Source organism: Miscanthus floridulus, chromosome 3 (assembly GCF_019320115.1).
Source record: "Miscanthus floridulus cultivar M001 chromosome 3, ASM1932011v1, whole genome shotgun sequence".
NCBI lineage: Eukaryota > Viridiplantae > Streptophyta > Magnoliopsida > Poales > Poaceae > Miscanthus > Miscanthus floridulus.
This window is the reverse complement of record NC_089582.1, coordinates 32087802-32105795: the sequence shown is the minus strand read 5'-3', so window position 1 is coordinate 32105795 and position 17994 is coordinate 32087802. Positions and strand designations below refer to the sequence as shown.

The 17994-nt window shown below is 56.9% G+C and overlaps 2 protein-coding genes across 2 annotated transcripts; one reads left to right on the top strand and one right to left on the bottom strand.

Annotated features, from left to right (window-relative positions):
- The first annotated feature begins 870 nt into the window (after positions 1-870).
- Positions 871-1281, top strand: LOC136545387 (MAPK kinase substrate protein At1g80180-like). The gene has a single exon (XM_066537408.1). The coding sequence runs from the start codon at positions 871-873 to the stop codon at positions 1279-1281; it is 411 nt and encodes a 136-aa protein (XP_066393505.1).
- A 12912-nt stretch (positions 1282-14193) lies between these two features.
- Positions 14194-15070, bottom strand: LOC136543470 (uncharacterized). Its single transcript, XM_066535908.1, has 2 exons — positions 14838-15070; positions 14194-14755 (listed from the first exon to the last, which is right to left on the bottom strand). Exons 1-2 carry the CDS (start codon positions 15068-15070, stop codon positions 14194-14196), a joined length of 795 nt encoding a protein of 264 aa, XP_066392005.1.
- Positions 15071-17994: the final 2924 nt, after the last annotated feature.

Sequence of the window (17994 nt, the reverse complement as noted above, 5' to 3'; positions counted from 1 at the left end):
TGAGCAAACACTAATCCAGACGAAGATCATGACACTAGTCTCTACACTATTGTTGTTGAATTGGGTATTGATGGGTTATTGGATCGATTCAACTTGCATCCCTAATCCTATATTCATCGCTATTGAATGCATAGAAGAGCAAAATTTTGGTTCATGGGTTTCACTCTTGCCTCTCTGCAGTGTCATCGATTATTGTTGCTGTTTGTCACGTCTCACGTGAAATGGGTCAAGTTATGTGCCTTTCCAGAGAATGCCAATAAATTCTAAAATCCGTTTCATCGTCCAGTAGCTATGAAGCTGGTTCTCGCCGAAATGAGTTGAGGCTCATGTCATGTGGCAGAGTTTAGCGTTTTACCGCTTTTAGATATAATCGCTTTTTGGTGATTTTTGATCGTTATTGATGCTTTTAATCGAATAGTTTTGTTTCGACGATAATGTATCGATTTCAATTTTAAAGAAAAAATATGTAACTGAAAGTGATTTGGTATATTTCCTATCGGTTTTCAGCCAAGAGAGTTGCTGCCTTTTTTTTAGGGGAAAAAGAGTTGCTGACTTACTGTAAGTCTGTAAGACACTCTCGGTAATAATAAAGAAAAGAAAATCTTTGAAGACCATGTGATTGGCGTTGGAGTTGTAGCCGTGCGCCGTTCAACCCCCCTTCCCCAGCAACCACCCTATGTTTTCGCGCCAAACTGCCTCCTATGTTAGGCTCACCAACCAGAACAACGACGTACGGACGGACGTCCATGCTTACCACCAGCGCATCACCGCCGCCGGCGCTATATTATAAGAAGAAGCCGCCGAGTCTTTGAGCTGGAGTCCATCGCGATCGACCTTTCGTGACGACACAGAGACCGGCCGTCGTCGTCAATGTCGAGGCTGCAGAGGTCGTCGGTGTCGTTCCGCCGTCAGGGCTCGTCGGGGCGCATCTGGGACGACCCGCTGAGGGGCCTGGACCTCAAGGGGCTGTCGACGACGCCCAAGGCGGCGCCGCTGCATCACGACGCCAGCGTCCTCGCTGGGGACCCCTCGCCCCGCGTCGTGTCCCGCTCGCTGATGCGCCACAGCGGCGGCGGCGGAGGCGCGGGCGACGCGTCGTCAGCAGGAGTCATTGTGGAGAGCCCAGAGGTGGCGGCCTCTGCGTCCCCGGCGGCGGCCAGTGTCGTCGTCAGAGCAGACGGCGGCGACCGCCAGGAGAGGCCCGCGAGGCGGCGGCGGCGGATCTCGGCCGCGTTCTGCGCCTGCATGGGGCATCCGCCGGCGTCGCACGCGCAGCAGTAGGGTGCGTGCGCGTATCTACCTGCGTGCGGCCCGTGGGATGTGGCTGACGCGCGGCGACGCATGCAAGCTGCTTGGGGTTCTCGCTCTAGCTCGATATCGCTACGCAAGCAGCATTTGTGCATACGTGAGATTGTACTTGATGTGAGATTTTTTCTTTCGTCTTTTGTGGGTCGAGGTCATAGAATTATCAACTGCGTTGCACCCGGCACGGCCTTCAGTTTTGTGTAGGCTGGCCGGCAAAAAAAAAAGTTAAAACTTGTATGCCCAACAGAGCGAGCGCGTGTTTAGTTTCAGGAAGTTAGAATTTGGGGCTATTGTAGCACTTTTGTTTTTATTTGGCAATTAGTGTTCAATCATGGACTAATTAGGCTCAAAACGTTCGTCTCGCAATTTCCCACCAAACTGTGCAATTAGTTTTTTTTTCGTCTACATTTAATGCTCCATGCATGGACCGCAAACAATCGATGTGATAGATACTGTAGCACTTTTTGAGAATTTGGGGTGAAACTAAACATGGCGTGAAAGACTGAGGGCTGTTTGGTTCTCTCCTCGGTGGAGTTGCCTGGCCCAGGTAGCACTCCCAGGCATTCGATTTCGGTCGTCTAGGACTAGAATCGCATGCCTGGTAGGTGGCTGCCGGGAGGCGCGAACCAAACAGACTCTGAAAGGTGTGTTAATTAGGGATGAAAACGGATCGGATACGGACGGATATCACCGATATTACATTTGTTTTCATATTTCTGTTCGGATTCGGATTCGAATACGGATAATGTCAACTATGTCGGATAGGATACGATTGGATATCGACATCATAAATATGCGATTTGAGTATTCGGATACGGATACGGTATCGGATGTTGGATATCCAGACTCGGATACGGACAGATCTCAACCCCTCTAAACGGATTCGGTTTCGAATACGGTCGGAAAATATCCATACCGTTTTCATCCCTAGTGTTAATGCCGCCATTTGACTTTTTCTCTTTAATGTGATCCTATGCTAGCGTGGTTCTTCCCTTAGCAGTGGGAAACATACAACATAATGGTCACGTTTCCTCGTTCTAGGAACATTAATCTGAAAACATTCATGTTCCCGTTCTGAAAACATTTACATTTCTATAGTGAACATTATAAAATATAACTTTACGATCTAGTTCCCTTACAGGAACATGGCTGCTAAGATCTACCCTTTTCAATCCCATCATTATCTTTGCGAATCTTAGCATGCCATATGGAACCTTTTCTCTTTCCGAGACGCCACAGAAGTTCTTGTCTGTCACACTGTCACCAAAGCCTGAGCCCCTTAGGTCCCTCAGATATGGCCTCCCTTTCTTCCTTTGGTGAGCTCACCGCCGACGAGAGGATGTTGGTCGTTACACACTTACACCTAGATTTTACAGTATAGCTGCCTAGCAATTTTAGCCCCGTTTTGTAGGTCTCTGATTCCGGCTTCTCATAGAAATATGGCTTCTACCCCATTTGGTAGACCTGAAGCCATTTTTTTAAACATTCGGCAAAAATGGCTTCAGTAGTAGTTTTTTAATAATTTGTATTAGATTTGTTAGGAGGAGCCAGGAGAAGTCATCTTTTTCGGCTCCGACCCCTTACAATGAGCTGAAGTCAGGAATAAGTAATAAAACATCAAAAGTATGTGTTTACATGGTCTGATCTCAAGACCTTAACAGTCCCGTTCTCTCGAGCATCCATACCAGTAGAGTTACGTGACACATGTGAGTACGCAACTGATGTTATTCTTTTAACTACACAATTTCTAATCTTATGTTTTATATTTGACACTCTAAACAATCTCAAATGAAAAAGTTGTTAACAGGAAAGTTGCCAATCTCATCGAGTACTATAACTTTGTTGTTAACTTTGTCTTCATTCAATGTTATTAACCATCTCAAATCCAAGCAATTTTATTGAAAATTTCGACATGTAAACCATCTCAAATTAAAAGTTGTCAACTAAAAAGTTATATATATCTCTTTGAACTATACAATTTTGATATAAACTTTATCTTGATCCGACATCACATGAAAAAATTATGATTTCTTTTTACAAAACATCCTATCACTAGCGGTACAAGCCACAAACTGAAAGTGATAGGTGGACTATCACTGCTGGTTCATGATACTGGTGGTTGTGGCCACGAACCGACAACGATAGTCCACCAATCACTGTCAGTTATAGCCATGATTCGACAATGATAGAGTGCTCTCAGATATACGGGTTTGGTAGAGTGCGGTTCTAAACCAGCAAAAAAATCACTAATACTTGGCCACGGGCGTCCACCCCCATCCGAACGCTATCTCCATGGGCCTGCACAGCGGACACCCAACAGGCTTGCTCTTCCCCATCGCACTCGCATCTGGCTGTCGGGGCATCACCACGCATCTGCCGCCGCACTCTGCCTCGCCGCATCCCGTTCCCCACTGCACGTCCGTCCCCCGCGCATGCAGCGCCCTTCCCCTACCGCGCCTCGTGCATATTCACCGGTGCGCCCCCGTCCACCTTGCCGGTCCGGACTTTGTCTCCCGCGGCAGGAAGGGGAGGCCTGCGCACGCTGGGCCGTTTGCTCTCGACTTTCCCTCTAGACCTGAGCTTGCTGGTTATCGTAGTCCCCCACAGGTAGACCATGGCTGCTGGCGGCGTCGTGTTTGAAGTGTTTTAGGCATTTGTTGCAAAAGACTATATGGGGATGTTGCATATGTTGCAATGTCAATATACTCATGTTGCAATCCTATGTTTCAAGTGTTTCAGGTATTTTAAACGTTCGTTTTAAATGTTTCATCTGGATGTTTCAAAAGTTGATCTGGTGTTTGCACATGTTGCAATGGCTATACACGCATGTTCAAGTGTTTCATCTGTTTTCAGGCATATGTCAAAATATTTTATCTGGATGTGTCGGGTACCATAAAACGGGGTACCCTAAGCGTACACCAAAAAGGTCACTTAAACCTCATCAACAACAAAGCTAGAGGGTATGCCATGGGCTCATCACCAGCCTCATCCGAGCCCACCGGCTCTCCGCCTCGCCCGAGGCCTCACACGGGAGGTCTCGGCGCCCTAACGCAATCTCCGCCTCGCGCGAGGCCTCTCACGGGAGGCCTCGGCAAGGAGCCCAATCTCTGACTCGCCCGAGGCCCCGTGCGTATAGCCTCGGATGAGACTACCATCCTCCGTATCGCTCGAGGCTGGCTCGACAACAACCCGTCGCTCCCGCCTCGACCGGTCTTCCCGACAGCATGTCGTGTCCCATTAATGCGTCAACCACTCCCGCAATCTCGGCCGGACGACGGCTCGACACCACGGAGAGGCCGATGGGATAAGAAGTCGCATCAGCGCCATACCGGCTGAGACAGGGCATGGCGGGGATTACCAGCCACTGTGTTCCGGCGCTGTGCCCACGATCAGCGTCCGCACTACACTGTGCCCCGTAACTCCTGCCCCAAAGACAATGCAGCATGGGAGAACTAGCCCGGGTCGTCATCACCCCCGAACCAGTGTACCAGGTTGACCGCTCCCCCTAGGCCTCGGCACTCTATGCCAGGGTCTCGGCTATCTCGGGATTCACGTCTGTCGAGACCCCCCACCGCGGTTCGGCCTCGGCATCAACCGAGCCTCGGCCGCGCGCGCAGTCAGTCCACAGCGACCCGCACGCTAACCGCAGCACCCGCTTCGAGGCAGCCCTAGAGCTCCCATGACGCACAGGATCGAACATGACCAGCACGTCGCCCCAACGCTCCAAGGATGACCACGCCGCCACCGGAACAGGCTACAGGGCTCGGACACGCCGCCTCTATTCACACGACGCTGTATAGTGAGCACATGTACTGCCCTTGTCCTCCCTTCAACTATAAAACGAAAGGACTTGGGCCATTTGAAGGGGGACGGAGGAAGAACAACACCCTGTAACACGCACACTTCCTGGCCGCCTGAGAGCAACGTCTCAAGCAGCCCACATCACTCCCCGCTGAGACCTGGGATTAACTCCCTCTCTCACCTAGCTTGTAACCCCCTACTACAAGCACTTCGGTGCAAGGAATACAAGATCGATCTCACAGACTGGACATAGGGCACCGATTGCCTGAACCAGTATAAGCCTTGTGTCTCTTTGCATCACCATCCGGGATTGGGAACACGCAGCACAAATTCACTAGTTGGTTGAGGATCCCCCGGTCCAAAACACCGACAGTTGGCGCGCCAGGTAGGGGACTCTGCGTGTCAGCTTCGACATCCCAACAAGTTCCGGATGGCAGACCCCGTACGACCACTGCGTCTCGGCATGGTGGTCTGGTTTGGGAACCTAGAGTTCATGTCTCTAGGGCACGGGTACGACATGGTACTCCTCACGCCCCGAACCCCGCCTGTCGACGACGACGCCACGCACCAGTAGCCCAGGCGCAGGCGGCGCCCGGGCGGCCGCTCTCGCCACGCTCGCCAGGCACGACGCGAGCAGGATCACCCCAATGCCACGCGAACCCAGGGCGATTCGCCGCTCTCCGACGGTATCCCACGACCAGCTGTTGGCGCAAGGTCCCTGGTTGGGGACCTGTCTAGCCTGAGCATGGACAAGGGAAAAACACCGGTGGCACCCGGCGATGCCCCGACACCAAGCTCCGCTCCACCACTCCCTGAGGAGCCAACTCCAGCGGAGCAGAGCCCGGCGACGGCACTATCTCCATACCCCTTCGGGTTGAGAAATGCCGCCACCTCTTATGCTTATGCCTACGCTTCCGCTCACGCGGATCTCTCGGAGCGCCGCCAGCGCTTCGCTCTCAACTTCGACACCACCGCGTTGACCCACACCCACGCCAACTCCTCGGAGGAGGACGAGGCATGGGCCGGAGCGGATTTCTCTGACCTCAACGACCGCGAAACCATGCGCCACTTCTTGGCCGCAAGTGACTATTGCTTTGGCTATTCCGATTCCAACGATGAAGGTCCTTACGATCCCACTCGTGAGTGCTTCCATGTCGGACTTGGGATGCCAAGCATGGGCGACGAGCACGAGGGGGTAGACAACCGCACTCCGCTTCATCAGGGAACGGGCGATGCTACGCCTTCACGCATTGTTCCACCGGCGGCACGGAACAAGAACCTTGCCCTCGGACAATTTTGACGCCCGGACCTGGAACAGCTCCGTGAGCTTCAGGCCAAGGTTGAGCAAGATCAACTCCTTCTGCAACAGCTCCGAACCACTCTCGAGCAGGAGCAGCAAGGCTATGGTGACGGCGGAGGAGCCCGACGACGGGCTCACGACGTGCACCACCGCATCAACGACGACGAAGGGGACGGTCGTCCCCCAATCTTCAATCGCGCTAGCCAGAATGTCGCGGCTGCGGTGATGCTAGTGCGCACGATGCCCGAGCCCTCCACCACGGAAGGACGATGGGTCCGCGGCGAGCTCCGGGATCTCCTCGAGACCGCCGCGGTGCAACAGGCAGAGAGTTCTGCCTCTCGGCGGCGCGGAGCCACCTCGGACCTCCCCTCAGCACCACACCAACAGAATAGGGAGGCCGCGGTTCGTCCCGAGCCCGCTCGGGTGCCGGCAATCAATAGGGTCCCCCTGGTCCACGACCGCCTCGATAACCGACGCGAGGCGCAGGGTGACCACGAGGTGGTCGGCCAACGACGACGCCACGACAGTGAGGGGCCCGCCCGAGGCTACCATCCGCATTGGGGCGGCCGTTATGACAGTGAGGAAGACCGCAGTCCTTCTCCTGAACCACCTGGCCCTTGAGTCTTCAGCAGAGCCATCCGCAACGCTCAGTTTCTGGCCCGGTTTTGCTAGCCAGCCAACCTCACAAAGTATAGCGGTGAGACCAACCTCGAGCTCTGGCTCGCTGATTACCACCTGGCTTGTCAGCTAGGCGGCGCGGACAATGACCTGCTCATCATCCGCAACCTCCCCCTGCTCTTGTCAAACTCGGCGCGAGCTTGGCTTGAGCACCTTCCTCCCTCTCAGATCCACGACTAGCGCGACTTGGTTTAGATCTTCGTCGGGAATTTCCAGGGCACATACGTGCGCCTTGGAAACTCCTAGGACCTTAAGAGCTGTCGCCAAAAACCAGACGAGTCTCTCCAAGACTTCATCCGGCGCTTCTCTAAATAGTGTACCGAGTTGCCCAGCGTCGGCGACTCAGATATCGTCCAGGCTTTTCTCTCTGGCACCACCTACCGAGACTTGGTCCGAGAATTAGGCCGGAACGTGCCGCGCTCGGCTACCGCGCTCCACGACATCGCCACCAACTTCGCCTCAGGCGAGGAGGCTATAGGGGCCATCTTCCCCACGGACGACGCCAAGGGGAAGCAGAGGGATGAGGCCCCCAAGGCCTCGGTTCCCCGCCTCCCCAAAAGAAAGAAGAAGGATCACCAGGGGAAGCGGGCCATCCTCGAGGCCGATCTGGTCATGGCCGCAGAACGCAAGAATCCCCGAGGCCCCAGGGGCCCCAGACCTTTCGACGACATGCTTAAGAAACCCTGCCCTTACCACCAAGGCCCGGTAAAGCACGCTCTCGAGGATTGCTCCATGCTGCGATGTTACTACGCTAGGCTTGGGCTCCCCGACGACGACCCCAAGCAGAAGGGCGCCGGTGACCAGGATGACGACAAGGACGACGGGTTCCCCGAGGTACACAACGCCTTCATGCTCTTCGGCGGACCCTCGGCGTGCCTTACGGCATGGCAGCGAAAGAGGGAACGCCGAGAGGTCTTCTCGGTTAGGGTGGCCACTCCCCGGTACCTCGACTGGTCTCGGGAGGCGATCACCTTTGATCGAGATGACCACCCCAACCATGTTCCGAATCCCGGGCAGTACCCACTTGTTGTCGACCCGATCATCGGCAACACCTGACTCACCAAGGTGTTGATGGACGGAGGCAGCGGCCTCAATATCCTCTACGCCAATACCCTAGAGCTCTTGGAGATCGACCAATCGAGGCTCTGAGGCGACGCCGCACCTTTCCACGGCATCATGCCAGGGAAACGCACGCGACCCCTCGGGCGCATCGACCTTCCCGTCTGCTTCGGCACCCCCTCCAACTACCGCAAGGAGGTTCTTACCTTCAAGGTGGTCGGGTTCAGGGGAACCTACCATGCCATCCTAGGGCGGCCGTGCTACGCCAAGTTCATGGCAGTCCCCAACTATACCTACCTCAAGCTCAAGATGCCAGGCCCCAGCGGTATCATCACGATTGAGTCCACGTACGAACATGCATACGACTGCGACGTCGAGTGCATCGAGTACGCCGAGGCTCTCGCCGAGGCTGAGACCCTCATCGCCAACCTCAATCAACTCAGTGGCGAGGCGCCTAACTCCAAGCGTCGTGCAGGGGCGTTCGAGCCCACGGAGGCCATCAAGCTCGTCCCGGTCGACCCCGCCTGCCCTGACGACCGGGCACTAAGGATCAGCGCCACACTCGACATCAAATAGGAGGTCGTGCTCATCGACTTCCTCCGTGCGAATGCCAACATGTTCACATGGAGTCCCTCAGACATGCCGGGCATACCGAGGGAGGTCGCCGAGCACACCTTGGACGTCCGGGCCGGCTCTAGACTGGTGAAGCAACGCCTGCACCGATTCGACGAGGAAAAGCATAGGGCCATCGGTGAGGAGGTGCAGAAACTCTTGGTAGCCAGGTTCATCAAGGAAGTGTCCCACCCAGAGTGGTTGGCCAACCCCGTGTTAGTTAGGAAGAAAAATGGGAAATGGAGGATGTGTGTAGACTATATCGGTTTGAATAAAACCTGTCCAAAAGTCCCCTTTCCATTACCCCAAATCGATCAAATCGTTGACTCCACCGCGGGGTGCGAGACCCTGTCTTTCCTTGATGCGTATTCTGGTTACCATCAAATCAAGATGAAAGAGTCCGACCAGCTTGTGACTTCTTTCATCACCCCATTTGGTATGTACTGCTATGTGACTATGCCTTTCGGCCTCATAAACGCGGGGGCCACGTACCAGCGGTGCATGACCTAGGTCTTTGGCAACCACATTGGGCAAACCATCGAGGCCTATGTGGACGACATCATGGTCAAATCCAGAAAGGCCGAAGATCTCGTCAATGACTTGAAGGTAGCCTTCAAATGCCTTAGAGAGAAGGGTATCAAGCTCAATCCCGAGAAGTGTGTGTTCGGGGTCCCCCGAGGCATGCTCTTAGGATTCATAGTCTCGGAGCACGGCATCGAAGCCAACCCAGAGAAGGTCTCGGCCGTAACCAGCATGGGACCAATCAGAGACCTCAAGGGAGTGCAGAGGGTCATAGGATGCCTTGCTGCCCTGAGCCGCTTCATCTCGTGCCTCGGCGAAAAAGGCTTGCCTCTGTACCGACTCTTGAGAAAATCTAAACGCTTTTCTTGGACCCCCGAGGCCGAAGAAGCCCTCGACAGACTCAAAGTGCTGCTCACAAATCCTCCCGTCCTGGTACCCCCGGCCAGGGACGAGGCCCTCTTACTCTACATCGCCGCAACGACCCAAGTGGTCAACGCTGCCGTAGTGGTAGAAAGGCAGGAAGAGGGGCATGCTCTACCCACCCAATGACCTGTTTACTTCATCAGCGAAGTGCTCTCCGAGACCAAAACACGTTACCCCCACATCCAGAAGCTGGTCTACACCGTAGTCCTGGCTCGGCGCAAGCTACGTCACTACTTCGAGTCTCACCCAGTGACTGTGGTATCGTCTTTCCCTTTGGGAGAGATAGTCCATAACCGGGAGGCCTCAGGCAGGATAGCCAAGTGGGCCGTCAAGCTTATGGGGGAAGCCTTGACTTTTGCGCCTCGGAAAGCAATTAAGTCTTAGGTTTTGGCTGATTTTGTGGCTGAGTGGACCGACACCCAATTACCACCTGCTCAAGTCCAGACAGAATGCTGGACCATGTACTTCGACGGGTCTCTGATGAAGACCGGGGAAGGCGCGGGTCTCCTCTTCGTCTCACCCCTCGAAGTACACATGCGTTACATGGTGCGGCTCCACTTCGCCGCCTCCAACAACATGGCCGAGTACGAGGCCCTCGTCAACGGCTTGCAAGTCGCCATCGAACTTGGGGTACGGCGTCTTGACGTCCGGGGTGACTCGCAGCTCGTCGTCGATCAGGTCATGAAGGAGTCAAATTGCCTCGACCCCAAAATGGAGGCTTACTACAAGTTGGTGCGTCGCCTAGAAGACAAGTTCGACGGTCTCAAACTAAACCACATCGCGCGGAAGTACAACGAGGCCACCGACGAATTGGCAAAGATGGCCTCGGCACAGGCTCCACCCCCCCCCCGAACATCTTTGCCAGGGACCTCCACAAACCTTCCATTGACTACACCTTGGTAACAGAGGAGGGCCCACCTGCGGAATCCGCGACGGGGCTCGACGCCCCCTCTACTGCCGAGACCCCCTCGACCAAGCCCGAGGTCATGGAAGTCAACACCGAGCCTCCGCAGACCGACCAGGACGCGGATTGGCGAATCCCGTTCCTCGATTGGCTTGATCGGGGGGAGGTTCCTAGTGACAGGACCGAAGCCCGACGGCTTGCGCGCCGAGCCAAGACTTACGTCCTCTGCAATGATGAATTGTACAGGCAAAGTCCCTCCGGTGTCCTCCAACGATGCATCACCGCCGAGGCAGGCCGAGCCCTACTTTGGGACTTGCACGCAGGGGCCTGCGGGCACCATGCGGCGCCTCGGACGCTAGTAGGAAATGCTTTCTGCCAAGGGTTCTACTGGCTGACGGCGGTCGCCGACGCCACGAAGCTAGTACGCTCCTGCGAAGGATGTCAGTACTATGCTCGACAGACACATCTCCCGCCCCTGGCCCTCCAAACCATCCCCATCACGTGGCCGTTCGCCGTATGGGGGCTCGACATGGTCGGGCCTCTGCAAAAAGCCCCCGGGGGCTACACCCATCTACTGGTATCAATCGACAAGTTCTCCAAATGGATCGAGGCTCGTCCGATTAATCGAATCAAATCTGAGCAAGTAGTGCTGTTCTTCACTGATATTATCCACAAGTTCGGGGTCCCTAACACCATCATCACCGACAATGGGACACAGTTCACCGGCAAAAAATTCTTGATGTTTTGCGATGACCACCACATCCGTGTGGCCTGGTCAGCCATAGGACACCCAAGGACCAATGGCCAAGTAGAACATGCCAACGGCATGATCCTACAAGGCCTCAAGCCAAGAATTTACAACCGGTTGAAGAAGTTTGGCAAGAAATGGCTCGCCGAACTCCCATCGGTCATCTGGAGCCTAAGGAACACCCCAAGCCGAGCCACGGGGTTCACGCCTTTCTTCCTGGTCTATGGGGCCGAGGCCATCCTCCCCACTGACTTGGAATATGGTTCCCCAAGGCTACAGGCCTATAACGAATGAAGCAACCGCACCACCCGAGAGGACACCCTCGACCAACTGGAGGAAGCCCGAGACGTCGCGCTGCTACACTTGGCTAAATACCAGCAGACCCTACGGCGCTATCAGGCCTGGCGCGTCTAAGCCCAAGACTTGAAGGTAGGCGACCTGGTGTTGAGGCTAGCACAGAGTAACAAGGGCCGCCACAAGCTGACCCCACCATGGGAAGGACCGTACATCATCGCCCAAGTGCTGAAGCCCGGGACCTACAAGCCAGCCAACGAAAAGGGCGAAATCTTCACCAACGCTTGGAACATAGAACATCTACGTCGCTTTTATTCTTAAAATTCCAAGCATTGTATATATTGTTTCTCGGAATACAATTGAAACCCGCTTTTTAGTTGTTCTAATTTTTCGAGAAATTCCCTGAGCCTATCGTTAGTCTCGGCACTATAAGGGAGACTCGGCTCTGCCTCTGCAGAACCGAATCTCCCTTGGGGGCTAGATGGGGGATTCCCCCTAAAGTCCCACGCGCCATTTTTTAGTCGTTTTTCAAAAAAATTCCTACAGCAAACCCTCGAGCACGCTCTGACGAATTGGTTGCGGAAAACCCAAGGACCAAAAGCCCGTCTCAGGGCCAGAAGGCCGGTTGAGTCGCGAGACGGCCTAAGCCTCCGGGCTACGGAGCTCCCTCACCACCTTTCGCCCAGGGGACGGCTTAGGCTCCAAAGAGGTTTTTTGCAAAGAAATCAGATCAGAGACAACAAGAGGGCAGAGGCTCAGAAATACAAGACAAACGATTAAAGAAACACGAGTACTTTAAAAAGAAAGGCCTCGACAGCCACAAGCGTTACGATACAAATCTAATCCCTACTCTATTTGCATGGCCACTTGGGCCCAGGTCAAGGCTCAGCACCTCCGGCATCGGCAGACGGCAGGGGAGGGACCACCTCCTCTTCAAACAATGTTGCCAGCGCGGTGCCAGTGCCTTCCACCGCCTCCAACAGCTTCATCACCACCTCGTCGGCCTCGTCGTCATCATCGGGCAAGACATAGCCATCGCTGATGGCTTGAAGGTCGACACAACGTAGTGCGAGGCGATGACGGCCAGTGCACGCTTGACGCCCGTGTGCAGCGCTCCTCGGAGCCACTCACGCACTTGACTGCTCAGTGCAGTCAGACGGCTCCCAAGGGAGCTGCCTGACTGAACCCCCTCGACCGCCAGGGCGTCGTAGGTGGCACGGGCAGCACTCTTCAGCCCCTCGTGCTCCCTGATCTCGGTCTCGAGCACCGTCTGCACCGCGCTGGAAGCCTCGGCTGCCCGGGTAACCTCCGCCTCTGACTCTGCACCACGGAAAACGGAATGAGGTTGAGCGAGGGAAAAAACAACCTAAATTAGGGGCGGAAGCCTACGGAACTCACCCTTGGCCTTCTGCTCCCAGCGTCGGGTCTCGACCTGACAGGCCTCGGCTTTCTCCTTCCAGCGCAGGGCCTCAGCCCGGGAAGCCTCGGCCTTCTCCTTCAGGCGCTGGGCCTCGACCTGAGAAGCCTCGGCCGCCCTGGAAGCTTCACTCTCCAGCTCTGCGTCACACAAGGAAGTTAGGGAACGAACATAAGGAAAATAAAATAAAATGAGGGGACTAGGACTCACCCTCGGTCGTCCCCCTCCAAACCACAGCCTTAGTTCGTGAGGCCTCAGCTGCTGCAAGGGCCTCATCCAAAGCACCTTTTGTCAGCTGGTGCGCGTTCTGTTCTGCCCCTAGCTGCCCAGCAAGAGCCATGGCCGAGGCCGTAGCTTCTACGGCTCGAGCCCTGAAGGCATCCCGATCACTGGCCACGTGGGTGAGCTCCTCCTCCAACTCCTTGACCCGCGCCGCCAGAGGGGTGAGCTGCTCCTGGGCCGTGGCCGCCTCGACCTTCGCGTTGGAACAACAAAGGCGGAGGTCCTCCACCTCTGCGCTCTGCGCCGACAGGAGCTCATTAGCGCTAGCAAGAAGGCCCTTCTGCCGCTGAAGTTGGTCCCAGACATCCCTCTCCCGACGGAGGAAGACCGACTTCCCAAGAGATCGGGTCTCGAGCTCCTGGGGGAAACAGAACAGGGGTCAATCCCCACAAAGAAAACTCGGAAAAAGACCACCGCATGGGAAAAGAAAGCACGAACCTGGGCAACTCCGGGCAAATCGTTGGCCACCACAGACAGCGCCGTCTGTAGAGACCGCTCCGCTAGCTGGCGGTACTGCTCGAACGTGTCCCAGCGACCACCCTCGGCCGTGTCCTCAAGAGCAAACAGAGGCTCTACCTCAGGATCATCCCGGCTTTGCCACAGGACACGCGGGTGGTTCCACCCGCGGGGCTCGGGTCGCACCGCGCGAGGGCCGAGCTTCCCTCGCCCGAGGTTGGAGCCGGCTGGTCCACGACACCGGCCACCTCGGCGTCGGCCATCTCCAGCGCCTGGGAAGTATCGTCAGAGGAGATCGGAAGAACTTCCACCTCTCGAGCGCTCTCCCGCAACGGCGGTGGGCCTTCAACCAAGGGTGCCGCCAAGGCCTCCGCCGCCTTCATCTCCACTTCCTAGGCCAGTAGCCCCGCCACGATCACGTCAGCGTCGGTGGTCCTGGGGGCTTCGGCCTTTGCTATCATGGCCTCAGTGATCCCGAGGAGTCCGGCCTCTGCCATCATGGCCTTAGCGGCCTCGGTGGCTCTGGCCTCCGCCATCGTGGCCTCGGCGGCCTCGGGGGCTCCGGCCTCCGCCATCGTGGCCTTGGCGGTCGCGAGGGCTCCGGTGCCCGCCGCAGCGGCCTCGATGGTCCTAGGCGCCGTAGCCTCCGTCGCCCCAGCCTGTGAAACCCCAGGGACCTCGGTCCCGGTGGCCTCGGTGGCCAAGGGAACCTCGGCCGCATCCGACCCACGGGCCTCGCCATCGTGGGACGGAGGCGCTGCCTCCCCCTCCTGTGTCAGGGCCGCCTCGGTAGCCCCTCCTTGAGTGGCCGGCTCCATCGGGTCGGCCCTCACCGACACCATGCCACGATGCAGGGCGGCTTGCGCCTCCGCCACCCAGTGGGCGGTGGAGCCGAGGTTAACCTTGAGCGCCTTAAGGGGCGCCAAGGTAGGCACCTCCGCAGGCCGCTTCCGGCTAAGGACAAGACGATAACAGGGTCAGCACAAGACAAAAGAACAAATGGAAGGCACTGTGACCCCACCAAAAATACACCTACCTCGAGCGGGGCGGCAACCGCTTCGCCATGATGACCCTCATTCGCAAAGGCGGTGGCGGCGGCAGAGGCATCGCCTCCGTGTCCATCGGCGTCGGTTGGTCCTCAACGGACCCCGGCGCCCCCTCGGTCCTCTGCGGGGGCAGTTGCGTCACCTCTGCCGCCACTTGTTCCACTGCCACCGCCGAGCCCACTGGGCTAACGGTGCGTTTGCCCAACGCCCGTGCCTCAGGCATGTCGGCCTCGGCCCCGGAGCAGGCAATCGCCGACCCTAGGTCCGCTCCTCCTCCTCCCGGGAGTGCCGGGCTGCTTGCCAACGCCCCGGGCACCACCTCCACTACGTTAGGGAGATGGTCCAGGGGACCTCGCCCCACCTCGCCCTCGTCATCCCCATCCGAGGCCTCCGTCGATAGCGACGGTGACGGGGATTCCTCCAACGGGAGACCATCCTTCCTTTGTTGACGGCGGCGCTTGTCCAGCTCCTTGCGCGCGAGGATCTTCTTCGTGCGCTTCGCCACCTTAGCGTCTTTCTGTTTTTTCTATGCATCGGCATGCGCCCGGTTGATCGCCTGCCGCCTCGCATCCTCAGGGACAGGCGGCGGAGAGGCACGCACGTCCCTCATCCCCTGCAGGAACAGCGAACACGCATAAGGGAACAAGAAGTAAGAAGAAATGAGGGAGACTCGGGGGCTATAGTGGTGCACGACTTACCAGCGAGAGGAACCCCCGCGACGGTTGCATCACGATGGGGGTCAAGTTGTCGCCCCTCAGCTTCGCCTCTACCGTCTCCCCCACCCGACGAAGAATTTCCTCGTCGGAAAGGGCGGAGGAGGACATCCGGATGCCCTCAATGGGCTCACCCGGCCTCATCTCGAACAGCCGCCGCTGCCGAGCCATCAGCGGCAGCACCCTCCAGCGGTGGAAGGTAGCCACGACCACAGCCGTGGTAAGGCCATGGCCCCATAGCCTCTCCAGCCCCTCTAGAAGCGGCTACAGTTTGGGCTGGTCGTCCCTCGGGACGGTGTACTTCCACCTCTCCGGGCAGCTCCCCACAATCCACCCAATGTAGGGGGGAAGTCCTCCGTCGTCATTACGAAGGTTGAACCAGCTCATGTACCATTAGCGATTGGATGACGCGAGCTGGGCTGGGATGTAGAGGTGCTGGCGGTCCTGGCACACTTGGAGAGTGTAGCTACCGGCCCTCATCGCTTTCCTCATGCCCAACATGCCCGTCAGTTTAGTGGTGTGCCTCGCCCGGAAGAGATGGAGCCACAACTCCCAATGGGGAGCAATCCCCAAGTACCCCTCGCAGACGGCAACGAAGATGGCCGCCTGAGCGATGGAGTTGGGGTTGAAGTTGTGGAGCTCCACGCCGTAGTAGTGCGGGAGCGCCTGCATGAACCGATCCACCGGGACGCCGAGGCCGTGCTCGTGAAAGGAGACGAAGCTCACGACGTAGCCGTCGCAAGGCCTCAGCTCTGGCTCACCGTACGGAGCGATCCACTCCAGCCTGTTGGGGTCCATCACCGGACGAAGGAGTCCACCGTCGACGAGCGACTCGAGCGTCTCCACAGTAACGTCGGAAGGATCCCAAGGGTCCACCTCGATGACAACGATGTCGCCGGCCATGAGTGAGGTGGAGGGACTGAATGTGGCAGTGAGTTTTTCTCTCTCTCTCTCACTCTCTCGCTCTTTTTTGCTTTCTCCCTGGCTCGCTCTTCTCCCTTCTTCTTCCCAGCACCCGCTGCTCTAGCGATGTCTCGATGGAGGCAGAGCTAACGTAGGCAAGGTAAGGTGAGGAGGGGCGAGACTCTTTGAGTATTTATGTAGGGTGAAGGCAAAATGAACGGGCGATGAAATCGGGAAAGTTTCCCCTCGATCCGGCTCGGTTAACCACGATCCGATTTTACCGCCCACGCGCCCACTTCTTTCTCATTAATTACGGGAACAGTTACGTCCCATCCACCATGTCGTGCTCGGCCACTATGGCAGCAGGCGTCGTTTCGCCTCCCCAGGAAATCGCCTCAAAAGGTGTGTCACCCATTGCCGAGCCAATGGGGAAGATATCCCCCCACCCTACTCCTTTCAGATAAAGGAACCGGGCTCCGAGCCCGTTACAGTCCAGGGGTTCAAAGGCTGGGCCCCTAGGGGTTTCGACAGTCGCCCCAGGACAATAGAGTCAGGGACGACTGCAGGCGAGCCTATACGGGGCTGAGGCCCAAGCAAGCGAAATGCTTGGGACGCCCTAAAGTCATGTCCGAGACCGGCAGGGAGGTCTCTGAATGGGATCCCACCGTAGGGAGGCACCGAGCCACCGAGGCCCAGCGAACGGCCTCGGCACCCACTAGAGAAACCCTCCGGTACTTTTGGAGTGTGTCTCTAGACCGCTAGCCATCCCCTATCGAACGGGACATGGGCCTCCACTCGGACTTACCCGATAATAGCTCACCGGAAGTGCCGACGCTCGTGCCCACCAAGGGTAGCCTGGCACATTCCACCTCTCCTTCTGAACGAAAAGGAAGCGTGAGGGTCGTACAAAAAGCCAGGGGAACCCCTGACGGACCTCTTGCTCCGCGCAGAGGCTAGGGAGCTCTTCCTGCAACTTTGCCGAGACCTCGCGACCCCGGCTCGCACTTGAGGGGCCTCGGCAAAACAACCCCTCCTTCCGAGCGAAAAGGAAGCGCGAGGGTCATACAAAAAGTCAGGGGAGCTCCCAACGGCCCTCTCGCTCCGGGCAGAGGCTAGGGAGCCCTTCCTGCAACCTTGCTGAGACCCCGCAACCCAGGCTCACGCCCAAAGGGGCCTCAGCAAACAAACCCTCACGCGCGAGGGGCGTACAAAAAGCTAGGGGAACTCCCGACGGCCCTCTCGCTCCGTGCAGAGGCTAGGGGGCTCTTCCTGCAACCTTGCCGAGACCCAGCGGCTTCGGCTCACACCCGAATGGGCTCGGCAAACAACCCCTCCGTCCGAACGAAAAGGATATGTGAGGGTTGAACAAAAAAGCCAGGGGACCCCTGATCGCCCTCTCGCTCCGGGCGGAGGCTCGGGGGCTCCTCCTGCACCCAAGACAAAGACAAACGACCTAAGCCCATGCTAGAAGTTTCGTTACAAACACGATAAAGGGCACCGAGCCCGTTACGGTCTAGGGGTTCAAAGGCTG